The following is a 27,254-nucleotide window of genomic DNA, read 5'->3' as shown; positions in this document are numbered from 1 at the left end:
AATGCCATGACTCTGTGACCTTGATTTACAGTTTATAACACATTCAGTTTTGTATCACCAGGGACTTACAACACACTTCACTAAGTTTTCCCCCCACCTCTTCCCGACTCCTAAAAAGCTATTAATACATTTATCACACTGCACCAAAAATATTTATTACTCAGCCAGTCTCTCGCATCAGCATCTGGAGGGTAAAAACAGATTTGTTTCATTCCTAGAGCACATATGATAAATACTAAGGGCTAAACAAATGTTTACAGTGAAAGGATTAAGATATTAGATGTGGCTGCTGCTTCTCTATTTTTCTGGCAAAAGCCCAATCTCTAGCCCAAATATTACTCTATTCCCAAGACCACATCCCTTTTTATAGTCTAGTATTGGCAAAATGAATATAAACTTTCTATAAAGCCAGGTCCTACATAAATAAGAGTTCCTTCCCTGACCTCACCAAAGTAAAGCCACTGATACTATCCATGCTCTGAAGTATAAAGTATGCAATAGCTACAAATCCAGATATTAAGTCTGCCAGTAGAGAGAAAAAACAAAAAAACAAAAACAAACAAAAAACAACACTGTAAATCTCAGAGAGCTTAGAAATAGCTTAGAGCAAAATACAGCATGCTGAGAGATGCAACCCCAAAAGCCACAAATCAAAAACCAATTCCCACTACCCATCACCTGCTTTCTTATCTTCCCAACACTGGTCATGACCATGCAGCAATACACAAAGATGATAAAATGTTTTGCTCTTTTCCTTCTACACTCTACATGGAATATTTAAAGCACTTACTTATGATAAATGTTCACCTTCCCATTAAATTTTTATTGTACTGATTTTGGTTTTTGGGTTTTTGCTAGTTTTATTATGTTTGTAGTGTTAATTATATTTAAATTATTTAAATTGCATCATAGCAGTAATGTTGAAAACATCCCACTTTAGATCATCTGAGTACATTTAGGGAAACATCACACTCACTGAAAAACATACATATCATTTAGGCTGTATAGACCAACAAAAAAGAAAATGAAAAGGAAAGAGGGAAGGGAGGGAGAAGGGAAGGAGAAGGGAAGGAGAAGGGAAGGAGAAGGGAAGGAGAAGGGAAGGAGAAGGGAAGGGGAAGGGAAGGGGAAGGGAGGGGAAGGGAGGAGACAGAGGACTGAAGGAGGAAAGAAAGAAGGGAGGGAGGGGGAGGAAAGAAGGAAGAGAGGAATAATTTTGTAATTTTCCTTTTTTGAAAAAAATGGTATTATGATTAGGATCATACTATATCCATAAATCAGTTTAAGGAAAACTGACCATTTTTACAACATTCAGTCCTCCAATTTGTGAAATACAATATGTTTCCAATTATTTACATATTCATTAATGTGTCTCAATGATATTTGCTAATTTTCTTGGAAGTTCTTGCACATTCATTAAATTTATTCTTGTCTTTGACAGTTTTATGTTATAAATGGTAGCTTTTTAAAATTTCTCCCTATCATTCTTTTTGTACATAGAAATATAATTTTTGCATATTGATTATCAATCAACATAGCTCAAAGCATGCTTTTCTTGGAAAGAGTACTTTGTAGAGGGATAATTTGCATATAAGATACACAAATCTTAAATGTACAGCTCAGTGAAACTTTTTACATATCTATACACCTATTTAACTACCACCCAGATAAAAATACAGAAAGTATCCATCGTTCTAGTAAATTCTCTCATACCCTTTTTATAGCCAAGAGTGATTCCCAGGAAATCACCATTCTGACTTCTATCACTGTAAATTAGTTTTGCCTGTCCTTAAACATCACAGAAATGAAATCATACAGCAGTCACTTTTTTGCATCAAGTTTTAATTGTTTGCGGTTTTTAGTTATTATCAAAACTAATGGACTCCTTTCTCAAGGGTCTATACCTAGGAATGGAAACACTAAGTAGTAGTATAGTATATGTTGAAATTCATTATAAGTACCCAGTTTTCCAGATTTTCCAAAGTGGTAATTCCGTTATACACCCCTACCAACAATATGTGACAGTTCCAGGTACTCCACGTGCTTACCAATATTTGGTATAGTCCTGCTGTTTCATCTTAGCCACTGTGATGGAGGAACAGTGGGGCCTGTTCTCTAAGGGGATGACTTGGCAAGTGTGCACTAACCAGACGGCCGCCACTGCTGCAATCTATCATTACAGCCAACAAGGCAACATGTCAATAATCGTATGTTGAATACAAATTAAGAGATTCTATGTTTCCGACACAGAGGCTACCACTGCCTGCCTGTCAGACATGTGACTCTTCCAAAAGTTGATCTGTTTCTCTTGTGGTGAGGTAGGACACACTGTATGGGGGATTCCTGCCTGTCAATTCTGGAAGACTGACTACAAAGAACCTTTGGCCACTCAGCTCTCCCCACTTACTGGCCTCTGCCCTTCTTGGGACTAGCAGTGGTACCTCACTATTGACACTGTTTCAAGTTACAGTGTTGCTGTTCCCATCTAATCAGTCAATTCTGGCCACAGTTCTGCATTCCTTGAAACTAATCTGTTTCATATTTTCAATTTTTCCAGACCACTTGTACTCTGACAATGTCAGAAATGACTCAAAAAATGAATAGTAATTAAATAGAAATTAAAGCATTCCATGGGTCTTCTATGATCCACAGGTATCTGGTATTGTTGAGCCTTACTATTATTTTCACAAAACTAAAAAGATTTATAATTGACTGCCTCACCTACACATCTTCTTAATGCAGTTTCCTCTCACACAGCTTCCTAAATAAAAAGGGTAGGAGTTGAGAGATCTATTTTAGGGGTGCCTGGGTGGCTCAGTTGGTTAAGTGACTGACTTTGGCTCAGGTCATGATCTCACTGTTGCATGAGTTTGAGCCCCACGTCGGGCTCTGTGCTGACAGCTCAGAGCCTGGAACCTGCTTCAGATTCTGTGTCTCCTCCTCTCTCTGCCCCTCTCCTGCTTGCATTCTGTGTGTCTCTCTCTCAAAGACAAACATTAAAAACATTTTTTTAATAAAAAAAAAAAGAGAACTATTTTAAAAATTCAGAATCCGGGGTGCCTGAGTGACTCAGTCGGTTGAGTGTCCGACTTCGGCTCAGGTCATGATCTCACGGTTCGTGGGTTCAACCCCAGCATCGGGCTCTGGGCTGACAGCTTGGAGCCTGGAGCCTGGAGCCTGCTTTGGATTCTGTGTCTCCCTCTCTCTCTGCCCCTCCCCCACTCATGCTCTGTCTCTCTCTGCCTCTCAAAAATAAAGAAATGTAATAAAAATTCAGAATCCCACCCTAACTGCTTCTGGACATGATGCTTTTTTCTTTCCCTAAGGGCAACGGCAGGCCATTCTGGTTGGTAAACCCCCTACCCCAGGTGGCTCCCAAACTTAACTCCAGCTCAGACCCCTGGACTTCCTTGTTGGACTGAGTGGTCTTGGAGTATAAAAGTAGTCAATAGTCAGTTGAACACACGGCTCAATCAGTTTCTCTACAATGGCCCATGGAGGCCTATGTGGGAGCCACAATGAGCCCCTATAAATTTTGTAAAAATTTCTTTTTCCTCTTGCACTTACCCTTCTAGATGAAAGGTCAGGTTCAAGTAGAAAATTACTGCAAAAAGAGGTAAAATTACAACTACCGGAATGGGACATACTGATTTTGTAGCAGTGGAGGCAGTATAACCACCCCACACTCAGTCTTCCAGAACTGCCCTCGGAGCCTGAAACACAAGGAAAAGTGCCCTGGTGAGACTACCCCTCACTGTTTCACTGAGCAAAGAATCCTGGCAGTTCTTTTCATTCACTGAAAATCATTTCATGATTTCCATGTGTCTTATTACTGTGTCAACTGTGTCATTTGTCACCTTCACTGTCACTATTTTTAGGATGATTCCTTTTTTCTCTGTGAATATTTTAAAGATTTTCTCAGTCCTAAATGTTCTGGAGTATCATTATCGTGACTCTGGTGTGGGTTTCTTTTAATTTTCCCAACTAGGATTTGTTGGGCTTTGCGAAATTATAGGTTATTTTTTCCACTTCTGAAAAATTATAAATTATTATCTCTTTAAATACGGCCTTTGAGCCACTCTCTCCTCTCCTTCTGTAACACCAATTAAAGTATGTTAGACCTACTCACTTTATTTTCCATGTCTTTTAACCTATCTCCGTATTTTTCTTTTTTTTTTAGCTATCTGTTACAAATTGGAGAATTTCTTCTCCTATTCACCCTCCAGACTAATGTTCTTTAGCTACTTCTTTTTTGTTTTGTTTTTTGTTTTTATTTTGTTTTAGAGAGAGAGCCAGCACGCATGCATGTGCAAGTGGGGAGAGGGGCAGAGAGAATTCCAAGCAGGCTCCATGCTTGGTCTAAAGCCCGATGCAGATTTCAATCCCGTGACCCTGTGATAGTGACTCCCGTGCCTCCTCCCCCGTTCTTTAGCTATTTCTAACCTATTAAACCTATATTCTGTTTTCTTTTCTGGTCTTACTTTGGTAATTCTAATTTTCATTTCCAGAAGATATTTTCCATTCTTTTTCAAATGTACTACGTCATATTTTCAAGGATTTCTTATATCCTGTAAAAGCTAAAGCATAACTCTATCAATCACAATATCTAAATACATGTGTACTGCCTATTGCTCTTGCTGATTCTCACGGTATTTTTTTCTTTTTTCCAAGTGTGTGTGGTAATTTTCAGGGTGGGTTCTTACAGAGCTTCAAAAGCTACCGAAGGGGTTCTCTGAGGCCAAGGATAAAGACACCCTCCTAGAGAGACAATATACTTTTGATTCTGCCAGAACCTAGAAACAACACAAAAACAACACCATCCAAAACTAAATTCCCCAGGGTACCTGGGTGGCTCAGTTGGCTGAGCATCCAACTTTTTCTTTTTTTTTAATTTGTTTAATGTTTATTTATTTTTGAGAGAGAGACAGAGAGAGAAAGAGAGTGAGCAGGGAGAGGGAGAGAGGGAGAAGGAGAGGGAGACAGGGAGAGGGAGAGGGAGAGAGGGGGAGGGAGAGGGAGAGAGGGGGGGGGAGAGAGAGAGAGAGAGAGAGAGAGAGAGAGAGAGAGAGAGAATCCGAAGAAGGCTTCAGGCTGTCAGCACACAGCCCAATTCAGGGCTTGAACCCATGAACCACAAGATCGTGACCTGAGCCGAAGTCAGACACTTAACCAATTGAGCCACCCAGATGCCCCGAGCACCTGGGTTTTGTTTGTGGGTTTGTTTTTCTAAGTGTGGCAAGCTTAGTAGCATACTCCCTAGAATTTGCTTTCTCTCTTTCTCTTTTGCTTACACTGCAGAGCCTGCTTAGGATCCTGTGTCTGTCTCTCTCTCTCAAAAATAAATAAATGTAAAAAAAAAAACAACTTTTTTTTAAATGTTCCACTTAAGAAATTTACCATGAAATTTGTGAGTGCCTACACAGAGGATTGTGAGATATAAAAAGATATGTTGTAACTCATATAATTATAATGTAGTATTCCAAATGTATGAACTCATATTAAAGTACGTCTGCTGAAATATAATCATAGTCAAATGATTCTGTTGGGTAAAACTTTGCTATCTGAGCATAAGTAATGAGCAAATAGTTAAATTTACTTTGATGCATGATATATAAACTGTTTCTTAAAAATCATTTTCTCTTTTGAATTTAGAAGTCTAAACCTTCATAAAACCCATAGGAACAAATATAAATATCTCTTTGCCATATATTTAGCTACAATTCTCTTATTCCCTTTTGATTTTTTTTTCTTTTTTTAGTGTTTATTTTTGAAAGAAAGAGAGGGAGACAGAGTACGAGTAGGGGAAGGGCAGAGAGACAGGGAGACACAGAATCTGAAGCAGGCTCCGGGCTCTGAGCTGTCAGCACAGAGCCAGATGCGGGGCCCAAACCTATGAACCATGAGATCAAAACCTGAGTCAAAGTCGGAGGCTTAACCGACTGAGTCACCCAGGTGCCCCTGTCTGACACAGTATGATTTACATATGTGCTTATTAACTGCACATTTTACACTTGACATATTTTTGTTAGCTGTAAATTATAAAATCTACACATACCAGAAAAGACTTACATTTTGCAACTAAATTAATATGATTTTTTACTTCTACAGAATATAATTTTATGTAAAATTTCATGGTATATTACACCACACCAAATGTCGGTAATGTTATGTACAATAAAAATATTTATAAAGTATTCACTATTTTAAGAGTATATTAGAATTTAAAAGACCAAGAATAAAAAAGAACATTATCTTAAGAGATATAGGTTCCCATTTGGACAAAAATGAGTATCTAGAGCAATACATAACATATACATTAAGTAACAGATTAGGAATAAGTTTTAATCCTTAACTTTCAAGTTATTTTTATTTATTAACTAACTGGTACATGCTGTTTCAATTAGAAAACAGATGATATAAAAACTAGTGACACTATTTGGTATATAAGCTTCCAGACTTTTTTCTGTTGTATACTCGTGTAAATTCGCTTCTACAATATACATATACTTTTACAAACAAGATTTGCATTATAATATATATTCTATCTTACAATCTTTTACACTTAAAAGATCATTGCCCTTAAATATGAAATCCAACTCGCCTATTTCATGTTTAAAATATTTCTCCTCAAAGTTTAAGTCCTGCCAAGTTTTATAATTATTCAAGACAATTATTTCATTCTGATCCTTTTTGTGAGGCAAAAACTAATTTTACAATTTCTCTAAATCCTTCACACACAAAAAAGCCTAATTAAAATGTCTAAAGATAATGTATGAATTTTTGGTTTTTCATTTAAAATTACTGGCATTAACTGAAATTAGCCCCAACTGAAAAAGACAATAAATCTTAATTTAAGTCTTTCCATCTTAATGTCTTACAAAGTAACATTTAAAGACATTAAGAAGTATTACTAAGAAAAATTATGTGCCTTTGCTAAACATAGCATTTTGAGGCATCTCCTACCATACAGTAATCTCAGATTACCTACAAAGAAATGCATTATTGATATTGTGCCAAGGGAAATTATCTGAGAAAGCTAGTACATTCTGCTACCAAACAACTGCGTTAGAGGGTAAAGAACACTGGCGTCGTCAGATTTACCTTAGTTGTGTGCCTTTGGAAAATCATTTAACCTCCTAAAAGAACAATTTCCTCTTCAATAAAAGAGTTACCATTACCTCCACAAAGTTGTTTAGAAGATTATAAAGATTTTTTTAAATCAACATTGTTTCATGAAAAAAATCAAATTTATTTTTATTTGATCCACTGATGAATCAAAATGTTTCAAACTAAAAAAGTTTTCATTATTAAATCAAAAGATTCATTCTATCACACATCTTGGAATCTTGCCTATTTCTTTAAAAGAAAAACAAACAAACAAACCTATAAACATACTATCATATTATAGATCAGAAAATGGAGAATTAAGGCCCATGGGCTATATCCAGTCGGCAGCCTGTTTTTAAAATCAAGATTTATTGGACCATAGTCACACTCATTAAATTATATATTATCTATGCCTGCTTTGGCACTATAATACTAGAGTTGAGTAATTGTGACAGAAACCATATGGCCAATAAAGCCTAAAACATTTGCTATTGGCCCTTTACAGAAAAAGGTTGCTAACCCCTGCTATAAATGACTATAAACTGAATTGGACAATATATCCAAAAGAGATTAGGGTAAGAAAACAATCAAAACAATATGAAAACATACATCTAAATTTTAACGCCTCATAATGCCACTCCAAAATCCTAAAAATCTAAGCTCCAAATACAATTGAACTAGAATATGAAAATTTTGGTTACAGAAAATATAACAACAGTACTGAAGATTATTAATGATTTATTTAAAATAACAAAGTATATCTTTGTGCCTCTTGAAATTAATTAAAGCCAATTATTATTTCTATTATAAATAGTACTTATATCTACTTTATACAAATTATGTTTTTACCTGCTAATGGCTTGCTCCTCATCAGTTATTCCAGTCTCCCTGAATGCCCTGTTTGATTCCGCCAAACTCAAGGCAATTGCTCTCTGAAGATCATCTTTATCATCTCCAGTGAGATCAATCACATCTGAAAAGCAAAACTATCTTTCTCAAAATTAAAAGTCAAACAAAATGAAGGTAATTCTTATCATGGGGATTTTATACCCAATATATCCTTTCAAACCAAAGTCAGCACCAACTTAATTCTCCATAAGAGCCTCTCTGAAGAGAATGCAAACACATTTTAAATTGGTTATGTTTTAAAACTCAACGTTCTTCCCTAGAAAATATACCTAAAGCAATAAGAGCATAAATAATTTTCATTGCAGAGGAATCTCAGTATTTACTGGGAAGCCTCTGATTAAAAGCTAATAAGCAGAAGAATGCTAAAAAAAAAATTGGTTCTTTCCCAACAAAAATTGAAATCAACATAATTGAAGTTGTATTTATGCTTTCTGAAGTTAATTCAATCATATACTCATTACAATTCATACATACTACCACCTACACATTATCTATCAAAGTATGATAATAAAGGAGATCTCAAAAATTATGTTTCAGAAACTAACTGACCATAAATATATGTTTATATATACATTTTTTTAAAGACTAGAAGAATGCACTAAACTGTTAACAGTAATTAATTTTGAGGGTTATGGGATTAGAAGTATCAGGGCCTTTCACTTTCTATTTTAAACACTTTGCTACCATCCGAATTAATGAATGAACATGCAGTCCTTTTCATTTAAAAAAAAAATTTCATTTCACAAAAAGCAAGAAATATACAAATAAATGATACTATTTTCTTTTGCAAGAAAGAAAACAGTCTTGATGCTGTAAGTATTCTTCTTCCAAAGAATAATGGCTACAGCTATTACTACCTTCAGAAAAAAACACTTTTTAATCCAATTTTCTACATTGGTCAGTTTCCTTCACTCAAAAGATGGCAATAATACCTGCATTATCATAAGAACCATAATGCATTGCTAAGTAGGGGACTGCACAACAATACAGTAAGAAAGAGAAAAAGCTATAGCTGTTTTACCTTATCTTTGTGAGGTTGGGCTTATGGTTACAGGTATTTTGAATGTTTTATATTGAGACACATTAAAAATTAATTTGTTTCTTTGTAACTCTTAGAAAAGAATTTTGCAAGAGTGGAAACACGAAAAGGGGTTGGGGATGGGAAAATAAGGTGCCTGTATTTTACCAATTGACTGTAGGGTTATAAGTTACTCAAAAAGAATATGCCATACTTACTGAGAAAGAAATAATGTATATTGATAGTTTCAAAAGTCTACTTCTACTGTTATCGACACTTTTTTTCTCTCAACAACAGCTTACAAGAATATTAGAAATATTTGTTGGCTATGGAAGGTGTTTTTTAAATGTCGTTAAGAGAGTACAATGAAACCTCATGAAAATGTAATAAGTAGGATACAAAAAAATTCAGTCAGGTAAAATGTAGAACAGAATATAGCAAGGTAACTGAAATGATGGAGCATGCCTACATATACCAGCAAGCGAAAGTTTCCTAAGTCTTGCTTACAAGACCCAAGTCCATCTAGACAACAGTTGCAGACGGATGTCACCCTGGGTGTAGCTATCCAGTCCAGCTTAAAAATTGTTGAAGAAGCTAGGACTAGAGAGGCACGAATGGGCCCCCAAAAATGAGAACTACCGTGGTTATTAAATGACTAGAACGCAAGTGAGTAAAGAGAGAACAATGGAAGTAAAAAAACAAAAAAAAACAAAAAAAATGAAAATCACAAAGAAGCAGAAAAACCGGTATGGGAGATATGATTACTTAGCCCTCAGACTCCAGTCTCTCATCCTCCTACTGTGCTTTCTTCAGCTACAAAAACTAGGAAGATTAAACAAATCTATTTTCCCAATTCACTTGTAGCTATGGTTCTGAATAGAATTTAGGTTGCATCAGTCAGATGCACTAACAAGAGACTGAGAAGGAAGGAGCGAGGGGAAAGCCATTATCCTGCTGCTTTTGGCTATTTTCTCCAGCATGACTGAACAGATACGTGTTGTTCCACATAGCATTCCAGTGTCCAATTTCCAGATTCGGGATGTCAAGAGATAGAGAAGTGGCAACTAGACTGCATTCCAATGTTCAGGCACAGCTCAGTGGCAGTTACCTAACCCTGCCTGCTTGTTGTTCTCTGGGCTGCAGCTGCAGAAGTAAGTTCTTGAACTCAGTAGTCCCAGAGGCGGCCTCCTGATTCACTATCTTCCTGATTGTGGCAGAGGGAGCTGCTTCCCTGGGTGGCCAGTCCTGCAAGAACCTGGGAATCATTTCCTAAGGCTGAGCTGGAGATCCCACCTCTAGTACTTCCAGTGTTTTGTTTTGTTTTGTTTTTTTGTAAGAACCTAATCCCCTGTATTAAATTTCTTCTTTAAAACTATCTGGAGTATTTACTGTTTCATGTCTGACAAGTAAAGCAAACTGGCTAGAACAAAAACTCATTTAGAAATAGTAACAACTTATAATTAGAGCTTTTTATAATTGAACTGTAACCCAAGAAACACAAAAGTAAAAAACAAGTCAAGATGTTTTAAACCTATTTCAAAGATAACTGCAGTTGTGAGAAACGAAGTATACCATCATAAGAATAAAGAATGGAGGACAGGTTTTAAATTTATGTCTTCTAACTATTAAATCTTTCCTCCATAGTAGCAAATTTCCAAGTGTGGTCAATAAAGCCTTCAGGATTCCCCCATGACCTAAGAGAAAAGGGTCCCATAGGTAAAAATCATTCTCCTAAAAATACCAACATGTTATCTGCCTTTTCTCCTGTGATATTTGCACTAATGATGCAAAACAATGATGGATAAAATGGCTGCATCTGCAGAAATTGAGGCAGTAGCACCAAGTTCTTTGAGCAATTCACTGTCACAACTAAGTATACTCACTATTCAAAAAAAAAAAAAAAAAAAGCCTGTTTCTCTTAGATCCTTGATATAAAGGAAAATATTTTACTAAATCTCAAACACTGATTTACATATTCTTTTAACCCTATGTGACAAAATACAAAGTATGCATAGTACTTCTGCTGCTTCCAAAGTAAGCTTTTGCTCCAGAAAAAACACTTGTGTGGGGCGCCTGGGTGGCTCAGTTGATTAGGCATCCGATCTGTGATTTCGGCTCAGGTCATGATCTCATGGTTCCGTTTGTGAGTCTGAGCCCCTCATCAGCTCTGCGCTCACAGCACAGAGCCTATTTGGGATTCTCTCTCTCCCTCTCTCTCTCTGCTCCTTCCCCGCTTGCGCATGTGCAAAACATGTTAGTATAATGCTTGAGTTGCAAGCCAGCTGAACTGGCAGATATTTTTTTCACAGAGCACTATTTTTACTTGAAAAAAACAACTAACAAACTATGATTACTCAGACTTCAAAATTTGGCAGATATTCTCTCTAGAATAAACAAAGTGATCCTGTCACCTGAGGGAGAACAAATGAGAATATGTGCTGCCAATGATTAATGTGGAATTTTCAAGCAAAAATGGTACCTCTGAAAACTTGTTTCTATCACTATGCACACATCTTCCCAACACTTAAAGTCTTTTCTGGTGAAATCAAGTGATACTAACAATTTTTATTTGTTTCATAAAGCAGACATTCTTCCAACGTTTGGAAGGAAATCTTTTCTGTGGTGTTATAAAATCATGCATCGGTAAACAATCCATTCAAAGAGCAAGGTGAGTGACAAAGATGCTAGGAGCATCTTTAGTTTCTATATTTGGTTTTTGACCCATTTCCTGACAGAGTTCCTAAATCACTTGGAATTTTCTGGGTGACAGGAACATCTTTTGTTCTAATGAGATGACTCCTGGGGGACTCCTGTATAGCTCAGGATGAACCGATGCTCACCAGCTCCTGTATGGCTTCAGGATGAATGCTGGTCACCAGAAAAACCAAGCCATGATGAGAAGCTTGGAACTTTGAGAGGAACTTTTTTCCCTGGGGAGGAAAGAAGGACTAGAGATTAAGTTAGTAATCAACCATGCCTACCTGATGAAACCTCCATAAAAATCCTTAAAGTACAGGGTTCAGAGTGCTTCCGAACTGGTGAACATATTCACCTGCTGGGACAGTGGTACACCCCAACTCCATGAGACAGGAGCTCCAGCTCTTGGATCCCTTCCAGATCCTACTCTATATACCTCTTCATCTGGCTTGTTCATCTGTATCCTTCATCATATCCTTATACAATAAACCAGTCCATATAGTGTTTCCCTGAGTTCTGTGAGCCATTATTGCAAATTATCAAAATCAAGGAGGAGATTATGAGAACCCCCAATCAGTAGCCAAGTCAGACAGAAGTGTGGACTATGTAGAATGTAGAACTTGTGACTGGCATGTAAAGTGGGGACAGTGTTGTGGGACTGAGAGCTCTTAACTTATGGAACCCGATGCTAACTCCAGGTAGACAGTTTCAGAATTGAGTTGAATTGTAGGATACCCAGTTGGTGTTGGAGAATCTGTCAGAGGTGGGAAAAATGCACACATCTGGTGTCAGAGTGTAAGGAGAGGAATAAACAAGCAACAGTAGTCTTCAATGCTAAAAAGATAGGTTGATCAGAGACTATTATTGGTCCTTAGCTGAAAAGCTGGGGCTTTTTCCTTTAAGCAATGGAGGAGGTTTACTCATTATTTGTAGTTTTACTACAATTACAATAATTTTCTCCATGATGTTCCCATTACTGCATAACGCTTATTCCCATAGGATATTTTAGAACAATAGGGCAATCCTCAAAGACTATTACAACCTACTCTTACACCAAATACACATGATTTTAAGACTAGATATTAGCAAATTAAATGTTATTTCAATAGAATGCTTAAACATGAGTTTCTTTTTCTGGAGTTAGGAGAACAATTTCTCCTAAAACAAGAAACGTGTAATGAACTATTAATTTCACAATGAAGCCTAGCACCCTATGAGTTTCTTATATGCTTATACTCAAAATGGAACAGAGAATAAGCATAGCTATAAACAAGTTCTAAATGAAACAATTTATAATTTCAATTATAAAAATTTAGCCTTTGTAAAAATCCAAGCAAATATCAGAGTATTACGAATATTTTTATAACTGTGCCAAGGGAGGATCTCAGTAAAACACCAAAATGTTTCAACCAACCCTCCCTCTAGTACTAGGTGTGAACACAGCTCAGGGCACAAATGTGTTACCGTTAGCTGAGTAACACTATAGAAAATCACAGGTTACAAAAGCCTATAAACATTAACCTCCAATATTTTCAAGTCTGCCCAAATCAAAACATTTTTTCTATACAGTCAGAAATATATATACCAAAACATAACACTTACCCTAATAAATCTTTCACTCTCCAAAGAATTACCATTTGAGTAAAACTTAAGTACCAACTCCAAAACATTTCTCTGTTTATTCCAAAATACAGGCAGTCATCAACATAACAATGAATTAGACTTTCAAATATATGAATTATTTATAACTCAGAATTCATTTTCCCGTGAAAATAGTATATTAAATGACATGAGGCTTCCAAGTTAGTTTACAAAAGCCAATTTAGCCCATAATATAGTTGAATTACAATACATGTAAAGATTTTGAATTTAGGAGGAAAAAAGCTCTTCCACTGTTTTCTTTACCTACATAAGGTTAAACTTAAGGGAAATCCTTCACCACTAGGCAAGGGAGTGATGAGTACCAAGAACTGTTTGGGGAGATTACAAAGAGCTTGTAAAACTAAAACTAAACATCACTAGGCCACCAGAAGGATGGGGATGCCTTAGGAGGGACAGGCAAGTATGATCAAAGGGATGGTCAGCAGACTGGAAGTAAGGGCACTACCATGCTCCCCATCATTCACTCTGCTTCACCATGGATCCTCACCATTCAGCTCTTGAGCCCAATATACTCCTACCTAGCCTGGGATGTACCTGCCTCAGACATTCACAAGGTTTACTCCCTAACTTCACTCGGGTGTCTTCGTAAATGAGAACTCATCCAACAGATACTCCCCAACTGACCCCTTGTTTGGCACAACTCATGCCTGACCTACAACCACATCCTTGTCACCCTCCATCCCTTCACCCTGCTCTACTGTTTTTCATGAATTTACTACTGCCTGACATTATTTATTTATTGTTTACTGTCTTTCCCCTATGTAAACTGAGACTCTGTTTTCTAAAGGCCTAAAAAAGTACCTGACACAGATGAGGGAATCAATAAATATTTATTAAACAAATAAAAGCCAAATCTTGACTATGGAATAGAGACAAAACTGAGTGAGTCATCTTCACAGTGACTAATTAGAAGACTTAAGAACATATGCTTCATCCACCTAAAATTTTTTCTAGTAAGTTCTAGGACCAACAGCATAATCAAGTATCATGTTAGAACAGTACTTAAAAGCAAGAAGACATACACAGTGTAACACAGCTCAAGGGGACAAATGTTTCCCACGGCATTCTCCCATTCTCCTCTGCTCTCACTCAGCTCCAAAGATGTTCCTACTTTTCCAATCTTCTCACTGCTGAATTCAGACTCTCTCAAACAGCGAGGTCCAATAGAACTTTCTGTGATGATGGAAATGTACTATTAATCTGTACTGTCCAATATGGTAGCCACTAGGCACATGTGACTACTACTGAGCATTGAAAATGTGTCTAGGGGCGCCTGGGTGGCTCAGTCGGTTAAGCGTCCGACTTCGGCTCAGGTCATGATCTCACGGTCCGTGAGTTTGAGCCCCGCGTCGGGCTCTGTGCTGACAGCTCAGAGCCTGGAGCCTGTTTCGGATTCTGTGTCTCCCTCTCTCTCTGCCCCTCCCCTGTTCATGCTCTGTCTCTCTCTGTCTCAAAAATAAATAAACTTTAAAAAAAAAAAAATTAAAAAAAAAAAAAAAAAAAAAGAAAATGTGTCTAGTCCAACAGAGGACCTAAATTTTAGTATTATTTAATTTTAATTTATATTTTAAATTTAAGTTCCCACATGTGACTACAGGCAACTGTATTGAATAGCTCAGCTCAAAATGGTCTTGTTCTATTTTTAATAATAGCTGCTGACATTATAATGGCAGTACTGGTAACAAAAGTGAAGAGTACAGCAGCCATTCCTGAATTTTGTCATAAACTTCATTGTTTTGCAACTTGGATTGTGGGGAAAAAACAACAACAACAACATTCAGTATTAGTCAACAAAAGTTATAGCCCACAGCTATCATTTGGCAGTAAAATTTAAGAAAACTCACAAATTTGGAGTACCTGGGTGGCTCAGTTGGTTAAACGTCTGACTTCGGCTCAGGTCACGATCTCACTGTTCATGGGTTCAAGCCTCGCATCAGGCTCTGTGCTGATAGCTCATAGCCTGGAGCCTGCTTTGGATTCTGTGTCTCCCTCTCTCTCTGCCCCTCCCTTGCTCATGCTCTCTCTTTCTCTCTCTCTTTCTCTCTCTCTCTCTCTGTCCGTCTCAAAAATAAACATTTATATATATATATATATATATATATATATATATATATATTTCATAAATATACAAATATATAAATATATATATAATTCATAAATTTACACAAGTCATTCTGCAGTACATGTCTAACAGAATTCTAAGTACATGCTTAGATTAGAATGTAAGCCTAGCCTAGTTGTATCCAACCAGTTATAAGTAACTTTCACACCACTGTAACATCTTATTTTTCAGCTTAACCTTGACTTTTTGTGAATCATCCAAATAGTTTTATGCATTAGAAATCTCTATGGAAAAAGATTTAACTTTCTTTGCATTATTTTTTCTCTATCTGCAGTTACTTGTTTAACATATTTGAAGAACAGGAAAAATATTACTGTTCAATTAATAATATCCAAAACTGCTTAACATTAAGTGATTTATTTACCCTCAGGAGAGATGACAACACTACACTTGGATCTATTTATCACTTGTGCTTTAAATCACTTTTAGAGTGGCCAAGCAATATAACCAAGACCAGAGTTCTAAGACAGAGCCTCTCACTTTCTTTGCAATCCTCACCTAATAATTCAGTTCTTTTGGCTGGGGGAGGGGCTGGGGGAGGGGGGATATACACTGAACCTAAATTTGTGAAGGGTCGACCACTTAACAGTTATTCCAATGTGTTATACCTATTTCTCTAAAACTTAAGCCAATATGTGGCATTACTTTCTGTGTTAAAATTACCTACCCAAATCCCTCTCATCTTTTGATCCATACTTTGATTGCTCAATTGTAGCACATCTTGTTCTGGTGGGCATATACTTTTTTCCTGTTTTAAAAAAGTTCAAAAGAATTTAATGGTCATGAAAGAAAGAAGATTACTACTTGATTTCAAATTGGGCAAAGCCTTGTATGGTCATGTCAGTGACAGAGTTTGCCATGACACAAAAACTTACAGGATATTAAGTATACCTATGATATCTCAATATCTTGCACTCTCTCCTTGTTCCCTTTGCATTAGTACCTTTTACTGCAAAACTCCAAAACAATTTTATTTCCAATTTAAGCTGGAGGTGGGAAGCATTTATTGGACAATCCACAATATCTAATCTGGACAGGAGATCCAAGTAGTGAAAAAAGATGTCTAAAATTTTTGCTAATATTACCACGAATGATTTAGACCTTTTCTCAAAATTTAAGAGAGTATTAAATTACAGTATGGAAAATTACCAAAGCAATAAAAAGATGCCAGGTACACTACTACTTAATTCCTTATTATGCAGAGTACAAGCTTTCCTTGAAATGTTTTCTTTTTCTCTCAAAAAGGAAAGGTAAAAATGCACTAAAAAGCCCACTCACGGCCCTACTATTGAAAATGTAATTACTTCTTCAATATTAAATGAAGGTTCACAAATATGTGTTGAATCTCCAAATCAAGTGATCTATTTTCCTGACATACCCAGTTATGCATAAAAGAAAATTTCCCCACAAGCCCCCAATGTGACTTCTATGGGATATTATGTTAAAAGCTAAACTTTTCTAGTCATTAAAAAAAGATACATTTTATTCCTTCTAAGAGTTTAGAGCCACAAGGAATCTTATGTATTTAGCAGTAGAGACTTTTATTTCAAAATGTAGATGTTTTGTTAGCACCACAACCAACAGATGACACACTTGAAGTTAGCAAGGTGTTGTTTATGTTTTAGCCCTGGTTGTAACGACTTAATACTTAGAAAAGAAGGAATAAAATTTGTTTTTAATTTAAAAAATAAAAAAAAAACAAGCCATATTTGAAAAAATTAAGCTAAACTATGGTCAATTCTTAAATAACAATGTATTTCATACAAAATTAAGAAAATGCTCCGAAAGGATTTTCATAACTAGAACAATCTCTTGAGAATTTCCTTACTCTGATCACTCAATATGCCATGCTCCTGCAACACACAGCTTTTTCAGCAGAGGCCTGTATTTGAATATATAGTTGTAATTATTTCCTATCTTTCCGCCCCACATGTTTTACCACTTCTTCCAAGAATTAAAAATACACAAAAGATTTCATTTCTCCTGAGGAATAATAGCACAGTGATTTAAAGAATCTGATCTGTTGAATGCATGACACTCCTTACTTTCTCATTTTGAAAACATATAACACTAGTATGACACTGCCAATTTAAATGCTGAATCAAGACTATTTCCCAATGGCAATCACACTTAGAACTTTTTGAAATATGGTGCACATCTGTTAAATGGAAAAGAATGGTTACTTCATCAGATATTTTTTTCCCCAGTTTGATACTGTAATGATACAATCACCACATTCTATTTTTACAAGGGTTTTTCTCAACAATCTGAAAACAACTTTATGGACACACTAATCAAATTATTGAATTACTAAGTATAAATTAGCACCTTGGTGAGAAGGATAGCACGTTTCATTGATAAAGAAATTACAACAGCACACAATTTGCTCAATATGATAATCAGTTATAATCAAACCTGAAATTTCCTTTCTCTACCATTTCACATGGAATATAAAATTGCTTAAGGAATATTTTTCAAGAGCTACACACACACACAAAATTTTTAATTATTATTTATATAGGACACATGCCTTCTGAAATCTGGGTGCCTTCTCCCTAAGAACATCTGTTTGAAGCTTTCTTGTCCATAACATTTTCACTATTCTTTGTCAACAGTGTTGAACAGGTATAACATCTGGCTTAAGCATTATTCACGGACTTTCACAGAACAAATGACACCTCTTCTTTTATTCAGGACAGTCTTATAACCCTAATTCCCCTACCTACCTATACACACACACACACACACACACACACACACACACACACACACACACATATACATACACATACTATCTCATGTCACAAAGTCTACCATCTATATTAAGAATTCACAGCTATCAGTCTTGTCATCCTTTCCACTAGAACAGTGAACCATGTTTAGTCAATTTCCTGCTGCCTTCACGTGAACCAACTGCCTTCAATCAAAAACTTTTTTCTTTTTTGTACCTAATTTCATTTCCCCCCAAGTCTCAGAACCTTGAAAGATATTAGATGCTATTCTCACACATTAATTCTTTCTCTACTCATATTACTTCTCTTTTTTTCAACTTCTTGCATCAAGCTTCTCAATCTCATTCCCTTTCATTGGTTTTGAAACAGCTTTTTTACATGTATTATCAAAAATAATTCAACAAACACTTTTTGAGTAACCATGCAAATCTAGCATGATGGTACAAACATCAATGGTCTTTTGCCCTGTTAAGCTTCCTGTTTGGCAAGAAAGAGAGGCACAAGCAAATAATTTCAAAATTACACAGTACTCATTAAGACCCAAGTATGCTCTGGGTGCTGGAGAAGCACCTGCTACAGCAAAAACTCCTGACCTAAGTCTTACAACACCAGAGGTAATGAGGCTGGGGGCAAAGGCTAGAAGGCCCTCCCAACAGAAGACACAGCAATATAAAGACCTGAGGAATTAAATAGCACTGAATGATAAGAACTTCAAGCCATTCTGAATTATCACATATAAAGTAAGAAGAGAAAAACAGTAGAAAATGAAGTTAGAGATGTAGATAGGAGCCAAACCACAGTTTGTCTTCAACTTACACATAAAAACACTTGGGGCTGTTTCACATTTATAAAACTTCATCCGTTGCCTATTATCTATGTGAGATGGGAGTATTTCAGCTTTGGGTGACATAAGGTCATTTGTGGAACAAAAAATATTAAGATTATCCCAAAATTGTGAAATTAAAATATTTTACCAACAAACACTAATCTTTAACGCCAACAGTTATAAACATCTATGTTTATATGTTCTTTCTTCCTAGTCGTTTCCTAACTTTGAGAAAGTGTACAAACAAAATAAGAGGGGTGCCGAGCTGGTTCAGTAGGTAGAGCATGGAACTCTTGATCTCAGGGTTGTGAGTTCAAGCCCCATGTTGGGTGTAGAGATTACTTAAAAATAAAATCTTTAAAAAACAAAAATCAGAAATTTTCTTCTCTTCAAATACTAGTTAGTAACCAAATGCTGTAAATCCAGAATGCATAAAAATATCTACATGTTATATGGTGCAGTTATTACACCAAAATGAAACACAGAGGTAATTAAACATATTTTGAAAATATATATTCATATTATAAAGAAAAAGTAGAGTCCCATATAATCCTATCCCTACATATGTATGTATGTCTGTGTGAGTATGTGTGTTTACTTTGTTACACAGTAATAAACTTTTTTCTAAAATCTTAATTTGGGGGAGGAACAAGGGTTGAAGGAAGGGAAATTCTGGTAAGTGGTAAACCTATCAGTAATTAGAAACAATAGTTTGCCTTCAAAAATAATACTAAGTCCTCTACCAACACTTAAAACCTATAAAACAAATGTTTGTGCTCATGTAAAACCTTTGAAATGTTTGTTTCTTTAATAAGTAACACCTACAGCTGTTCTATATTCCAACAATGAACACTAAATGAAATGCTCTGTGAAAGGATATACAACTCAAATACAATGTTTTACTCCTGGACTGGGGAAAAAAAAAAAAAAAAAAAGAAGGCAACTAATAAAAACATATACTCTTTTCAACTACACTAAAAACAACCAAGATTAAGTAGTTCTTTGTCCTTCACCTCTGCTTCAACAAAATTAATATATTTCCAAGGAAAATTTTTCATTACATTCTTATTAAAATATTAAGAGAGAAGTAAACTTACTTGTGTCTGCTTGGCTTCCCACACTGATGTATCTATCATTGCCAGGAAGTGCTGTTTGGTAGTAAGTTGTCTCCTCTTGCTGAGGGGTCTTGGCATTCTTTGCAGTAAGGAAAGCCACTGCTAATTCCAAGTTTCCATTACTATCCTTCAAATATCAAGAATGGAACATCAAACATTTTGGAATAACTCCATACATTCTCACACAATTTATTTGAATTTCTCCATAGCAACTAATACTTAAATAGCAAAAGTCACTTTTAGATTTGAAATCATTCTATCTGAATGATTCATACTATTTTATAGTGTAAATTGATCGTAAACAATATATTCTACCAATAGTAATTCCTTTTTCTGTTAAGACAACTAACATGACATAAGTAGTAATTCTATAATTACTTAGTTTTCCATTACTTTCATTTCTCCTTAACAAAAGTCAATCACAAATTTATGCTTCTAAACAAATGAACAAACTAAAAAACGGTTTTGGAACCTGCCATATAAAAGAGTGAAAATGAATATTTAAAACACTACTTCTACAAGAAGAACTATAAAAGATATTCCCCTGTAATATATATGCTGAATACATACCTAGAGGCAAACTTAAGTAAATGTCAGACTTGAAGGAAGAAAATCGCAAAATATTCTGAAGCTTGATAGTGCAGAGACATAGAGAACTAGACAAAAATACTCAATACTGTCAAGATAACAATCCTACCCAAATTAAATATATAAATTTTATGTAGTTCTCATCAAAAACGTTTCTGAATAAAATTATTCTGAAGTTAATTTAGGAGGAAGCAGATGCTAGAAAACTAATTTTTACAACAAAACAATGAAAAGAGACATGACCAGTTCTATCTCTACAATCTGTAGAGTTAATAAATAGAAGACTTAGCTCTAGAACAGATAACTGAAACAACATTAGGAAACCCAGATATTAATAATGAAGTGATCTTTGTAACAGAAGGCCAGAACACCTAAGAATATGAAGGCCTCATGAACTCCAGCATACACACGGACTGTAATAGGAAGCTAGTGGAGGGTTTTGGACAGAAATGATATGGTATGACTTACATTTTAAATGGATCACTCTGGCTGTGTTGAGTATACACTACGGGAGAGAAAGGACTGAAGCTGAAAGTCCAACATTATTTGCTCTCACATTAAATATGTGAAAGAAAGATCAGGATGATTCCAAGGTTTGAAGCCTGAGCAACTGCAAGAATAAGATCCCCAACCCCCACCCCAACTCCAATTCCAGTTAGCCAGGAAGAGAAAAAAAGTAAAAGTACAGTTGGAAAAGTACCACTGCTTTATTTTTATTTTTTTTCAATGTTTATTTATTTTTGAGAGAGAGAGAGAAACAATTGTGAGCGGGGGAGGCGCAGAGAGAGAGGGAAACAGAATCTGAAGCAGGCTACAGGCTCTGAGCTGTCAGCACAGAGCTCAACACAGGGTTCGAACTCACAGACCACGAGATCATGACCTGAGCTGAAGTTAGACACAACTGACTGAGCCACTCAGGCACCCCAAAGCATCACTGCTTTAAACTTTATTACCACAACCATTATAAAACTCTTAAATGACTCACCAAAAATACGAGTATAACATAATCTATGTTAGATGAGTTAAATAGTTGTAAAGTAATTTGCAATAACCATGACTAACATTATCGAACTCTTACTATGTGCCAACAAATGTGCTAATTGCTTTCTATATACTCTTATAATAATAATAAACTAAATGCAACAGGGATTTCTTGAAAATCACTTACTTTGGAGGGCTAAAAATAGATTCTTAAAATAAAAGTACTCAAATCAGTCAATGACCTTGTGGTTCCCAAAAGCAGACTCCTTGTCAGTATATTACTAAGAAAGTTGATTCATTATTAAATATCTTACAAATTTATACTAGGTAATAGTTAAGGTTTAAGAATAGTCCCCTCCCCCCAACTACTGTTAACTGAAACCAAAGTTCAAAAAAAAAAAAAAAAAACCTGAAGTCACACAAGGTACCTCAAAGAAAATGATGACAATAGTTAATTTGAATCTTTACATTCATACATATTCTACACAGTTCCCAGGTTAAAAAAAAAAAAAAAAAAAGGGAATTCCCAAACTTGCTCTGACCAGGTAAGGGGACAGCCTCACACTCAGAGACAGAGAATGGGAAAGGCACTTTCTGAAAACAGACACAGAGTGATGGAATCATATTCATCAGGATAAAGAAAGGACTAGCAATCATCTAAATGTCATAATCATAAAAATTGAGGTATGACATTTTTGCTTCCTCTCCAAATACTTAACAGTGGCTTCATAAACCCTGCATTAGCACTCTAAACAAAACTGTTTCATCATTTTGCTGACAGGAAAAAAAGCTGAAGCAAAGACTGCAGTAAAAGCAGAAATTAAGTGCGGCACTCCAAGATCAGGCTGCTTGGTTTCCACATTTCAACTGTGTGAGCTTGAGCAAGTCACTTTAACCTGTTTACTCATCTTTTAAAAGGGGATGAATGGGGGCGCCTGGGTGGCTCAGTCGGTTAAGTGTCCGACTTCAGCTCAGGTCACGATCTCACGGTTTGTGAGTTCGAGCCCCGCGTCAGGCTCTGGGCTGACGGCTCAGAGCCTGGAGCCTGCTTTGGATTCTGTGTCTCCCTCTCTCTCTGCCCCTCCCCCATTCATGCTCTGTCTCTGTCTCAAAAATAAATAAACATTAAAAAAAAAAAAATTGGGGGGCGCCTGGGTGGCTTAGTCGGTTGAGCGGCCGACTTCGGCTCAGGTCATGATCTCGCGGTCCGTGAGTTCGAGCCCCGCGTCGGGCTCTGTGCTGACAGCTCAGAGCCTGAAGCCTGTTTCAGATTCTGTGTCTCACTCTCTCTGACCCTCCCCCATTCATGCTCTGTCTCTCTCTGTCTCAAAAATAAATAAACGTTAAAAAAAAAAATTAAAAAAAAATAAAAGGGGATGAATGTAACACCTACCTCACAGAGTTACTAGGAGGATGTTAGCCACATAAAGTACTTAGAATAGCACCTAGTGCTATAGGTGCTTAATAACTGCTAGTTATTATGATGATTACAATCATCTAAAAAGATAAAATTATTTCTGGAAACAAATGACAAACTTTTGGCTCAGAATCAAAAATTACATAATTAAATGTGTCTCATGGAACACGATGCAAAGGATTGAAGCTGTATGTATGCCTTACAATAGCAAAAATGTCATCCTGCTGTTAGCCATTAGTAGCAATATGGAAGTAACTTTAAAATGCAGTTCTAGTTCTTAAATATCTTTCACCTACTTGATCTTTTTCAATGGGCATATCCATGTGATTTGACTCATTTGGGCTTCTCCATGTGGAAATGAGGGAATTTCAGAAGATACAACCAGAACGATGCCCTTCATTTACTGCATATACTAACAGCTTTGCGACTGCATGTTCTTAAGGTGCAATTAGTTAAACGTTAGTCAAGTTTTATTTCTTCTTGGAAAGAAAAAATTGTAAGCTTCTGACCTTCTATTAATCTCCTATTTCTTTATCCTCCTCTCCCTCCCCATTATTTCTCCACCCCACCCCACTCTAGCCACGGCATTTGGATTCATATCCCTCCATTTTGCATGAAAAGTGTTTCATATTGACAGAGATCATCTGTCACCCCCAAGGTATCTTGAAACATTGGGTTGTGAAAACTAACATGCTCAAAATTATAGCATAAGGCTCTTACATTATAAAATTTCTTTCCTATATCTCTACTACTATACCACATAATGTAACTAAAAACCTTTCAAATAAGGTATGCAGTAGAGATGAGGGAGTAAATAAACTATATGCCATAAAACAGAGGCCATACCTTCAAGGCTTGCTGTAGTATCTGGGCATCATTAATCCCAGTGATTTCTCTCAGCTGATTCAGAAATGTCTGCTGGTGCTAGAGGAGAAAAACCGAAATCATTACATTTTAAAATCTGAAAATATTCAAGGACAAAAAATAAATGACCTTTGGGGAAGGGACAAAAAATAAACTAGTATAGAGAAGAAAAAATATAGAACTTGAGAGAGACTCAACAAATTTCATTATTTTATGAAGAATAAACCATGCTGTGGGGAGCCCTAACTCCATTCCCATGTTTCCAAAAGGGAACTTCTATATTACTTCCCAAGAAGTCTTACTGAATTAACAGTTTCTGGCCCATTCTTCACTGCCTAATTTATCCCTCCTAATAAGAAATGGAGTGAGATGCACAATGGCTAACCCTGAGCAAAATTAAGAACAACAGGTTTATCCATTGGACTACTTTACCTAGGGGCTGGGGCCACTGAATGAAACCCAGGCAGCTCTAACTAGTCAGCATTCATGCACCTGAGATGTCTGAAAAAGACATGTCAAAAGGCAGGCCATGCAGTAAGTACGTATATGACATCAGGGGGATCCTAAGATCTCTTTGAGGAAAAAGATCATCTCATTCTCTAATCTGTCATAAAAGATTCTAAACAGAATTAATCACTTGTCCCCATTTACTTCAGATCTGTTGGTCTATATGATCTCTTATACTCTGTTAGAGAGGAAAAGAGAAAAGAGGGATGGGATTCCACTATCAAACCCTTCCCTGAACATCCCTACTTAGGACCACGTTCCTTCCTACATCTCCATATTTCTTAAAACTTAAGTTCCCCCAAACTGTAAGATAGCACCATGAAACAGAGAAAGCTCAATGGAAATGACAGGAAAAATAAGTCACACTAGAATAAAAGGATCTGCTGAAATATTTCTTGAAAATATTTTGCACTCATCTTAGTAATAATTCAATCAAGAATCATCAATAGATGCTAAAACTGTTGGGTGTAAGTTTGATGAGAAACAGTATAGTTGCATAGTTTCAAACTCTCTTACTATAAATTTTAAAGGGAGAAAGAATAACTTTATAATGAAGAAACATAACAGACACCACCTCAAGTAATCAAATTTAATATTACCAATAACTTGAGAAAATGACAGTATATGTCTCCTCATGTTGTGTGATACACCAAGAAGAATATATCACCTGAGTGAGGTATTCCTGCCAAAAATGCACAGCCTGAATCTAAACTTGAGGAAGCATCACAAAAATCCAAACTGAGGAACACTTTACAAAATAATTACTCTATTATATCTAAAATGTCTATACCATAAAAGACCAAGAATGAGTTTCTTGATTAATGAGGACCACAAAGACATGACAATCAAATGTAATGTGGGAAACCAAATTGCATCTAACACTAAATGCTATACAGGACATTACTGGGACAATTGGAGAAATATGAATATGGACTGCTTAGTAATATTTTATTACTACTAAATTCCTGAATTTGATAGCTACACTATGGTTATGTAAGAAAACATCTTTTTTCTTAAGAAATATACCCTGAAGTGGGGCGCCTGGGTGGCGCAGTCGGTTAAGCGTCCGACTTCAGCCAGGTCACGATCTCGCGGTCCGTGAGTTCGAGCCCCGCGTCAGGCTCTGGGCTGATGGCTCGGAGCCTGGAGCCTGTTTCCGATTCTGTGTCTCCCTCTCTCTCTGCCCCTCCCCCGTTCATGCTCTGTCTCTCTCTGTCCCAAAAATAAATAAAAAACGTTAAAAAAAAAAACTTTAAAAAAAAAAAAAAGAAATATACCCTGAAGTATTTAGGGGAGCCTGAATGGCCTCAGTTGGTTAAGCATCCGACTTCGGCTCAGATCATGATCTTGCAGTTCGTGGGTTCCAGCCCCACAGCGGGCTCTGTGCTGACAGCTCAGAGCCTGGTGCGTGCTTCAGATTCTGTATCTCCCTCTCTCTCTGCCCTTCCCCCACTTGTATTCTCATTCTCTCTCTCTCAAAAAAAAAAAATAATAATAATAATAAGCATTTAAAAAATAAAAATAAAAATGAAATCAAGATTCTGTTTGTGAAGAAAAGAAAAGAACGCATAGTGGATAAACACTGGCAGTATCCACCATGGTATCAGTGCATTTTCATTTCCAATAACCTTATTAAAGAGCTGAAATAACCAAGACTATCTGACAATAAAATAAAAATAATAAAGTATATAAACAAGGTCACATAAAATGCCAGGAAGAATAAAATAGTTGAGTAAAAATATCAAACTGCCAAATTTACAGAGGTGAAAAAAAATTCTCTTTAAACTTGTCAACTTTTCTATGTTCATTTAAAACAGTACCAAGAACTAGCAATGGAACCATGACTATGTTACTCAATACCTAACATCACAAATTAAAGATGTAGAAAATATTTACAGAAATTCTTCTTATCTAATTCAACATCTTATTTTAGTGAACATTAAAAAACTTAAAAGATTTGGGGTGTGTGGGTGGCTCATTCGGTTGAATGTCCACTCTTGATTTCAATTCAGGTCATGATCCCAGGATCATGGGATTGAGCCCTGCATTGGACTCCACACTGGCCACGGAGCCTGCCTGAGATTCTCTCTCACTGCCTCTCTCACTGCCTCTCTCACTGCCTCTCTCTCTCTCTCTCTCTCTCTCTCTCTCTCTCTCTCTCTCAACCCCCCCTCTGTCCCTACCCTACTCATCAGCATTCTGTCTCTCTCTAATAATATAAAAAATTTTAAAAAAACAAAAACAAAAACTGAACAGATTTCTTAAGCCTGTTTGTAATTTCACCACTAGCAGCCCTCCAAACTCCATTCTTTACAAGGAACATTATTTCTGTCAACTGCAAATTACTTGGTCATGGATCAGGGAAAGACTACTGAATACTCCCCCCAAATTAATCATTTATACAAATGTTGCTGGCTATTATTTATAATGCTAGAAAAATGGAAACAATACAGATGTCCTCCCACTAAGGAAGAGGTTCTAAACTTGAATGTGCAGAGGAATGACCTGATGAGTTTGATAATAATGAAGATTCTCAGGCCCCGACCCCAATTCCAGAGCAGTCAGGGTTAAGGCTAAGGGATCTATATTTTTAATAAGCATCTCATATTATTTTTATACAGATGGACCAAGAGGCACAGTTTGAGTTAAGCAAACAACTGCATATTTTTAAATACCAAAATATATAACCTACATAGAAATTATCTTTAC

General features: G+C 36.2%; 1 protein-coding gene across 6 annotated transcripts in view; it reads right to left on the bottom strand.

Moving 5' to 3' along the window:
* Positions 1–27,254, bottom strand: part of USP25 (ubiquitin specific peptidase 25) — a 151,232-nt gene that overhangs the window by 100,294 nt on the left and 23,684 nt on the right. For 3 of the 6 annotated variants that reach the window (XM_058731764.1, XM_058731765.1, XM_058731763.1), the window contains 4 exons: positions 24,021–24,098; positions 20,171–20,315; positions 16,183–16,263; positions 7,957–8,080 (listed from right to left, as the gene is read on the bottom strand). In XM_058731764.1, the coding sequence (XP_058587747.1) occupies positions 7,957–8,080; positions 16,183–16,263; positions 20,171–20,315; positions 24,021–24,098 (428 nt within the window). Of the gene's footprint in view, positions 1–7,956; positions 8,081–16,182; positions 16,264–20,170; positions 20,316–24,020; positions 24,099–27,254 lie in introns of those variants that run through there. The other 3 variants (XM_058731762.1, XM_058731766.1, XM_058731767.1) reach the window with 2 other exon arrangements.

Source organism: Neofelis nebulosa, chromosome 5, assembly GCF_028018385.1.
Source record: "Neofelis nebulosa isolate mNeoNeb1 chromosome 5, mNeoNeb1.pri, whole genome shotgun sequence".
NCBI classification, from domain to species: Eukaryota; Metazoa; Chordata; class Mammalia; order Carnivora; family Felidae; genus Neofelis; species Neofelis nebulosa.
Note: the sequence above shows the minus strand (reverse complement) of the source record. Positions and strands in the feature narration are given on the sequence as shown.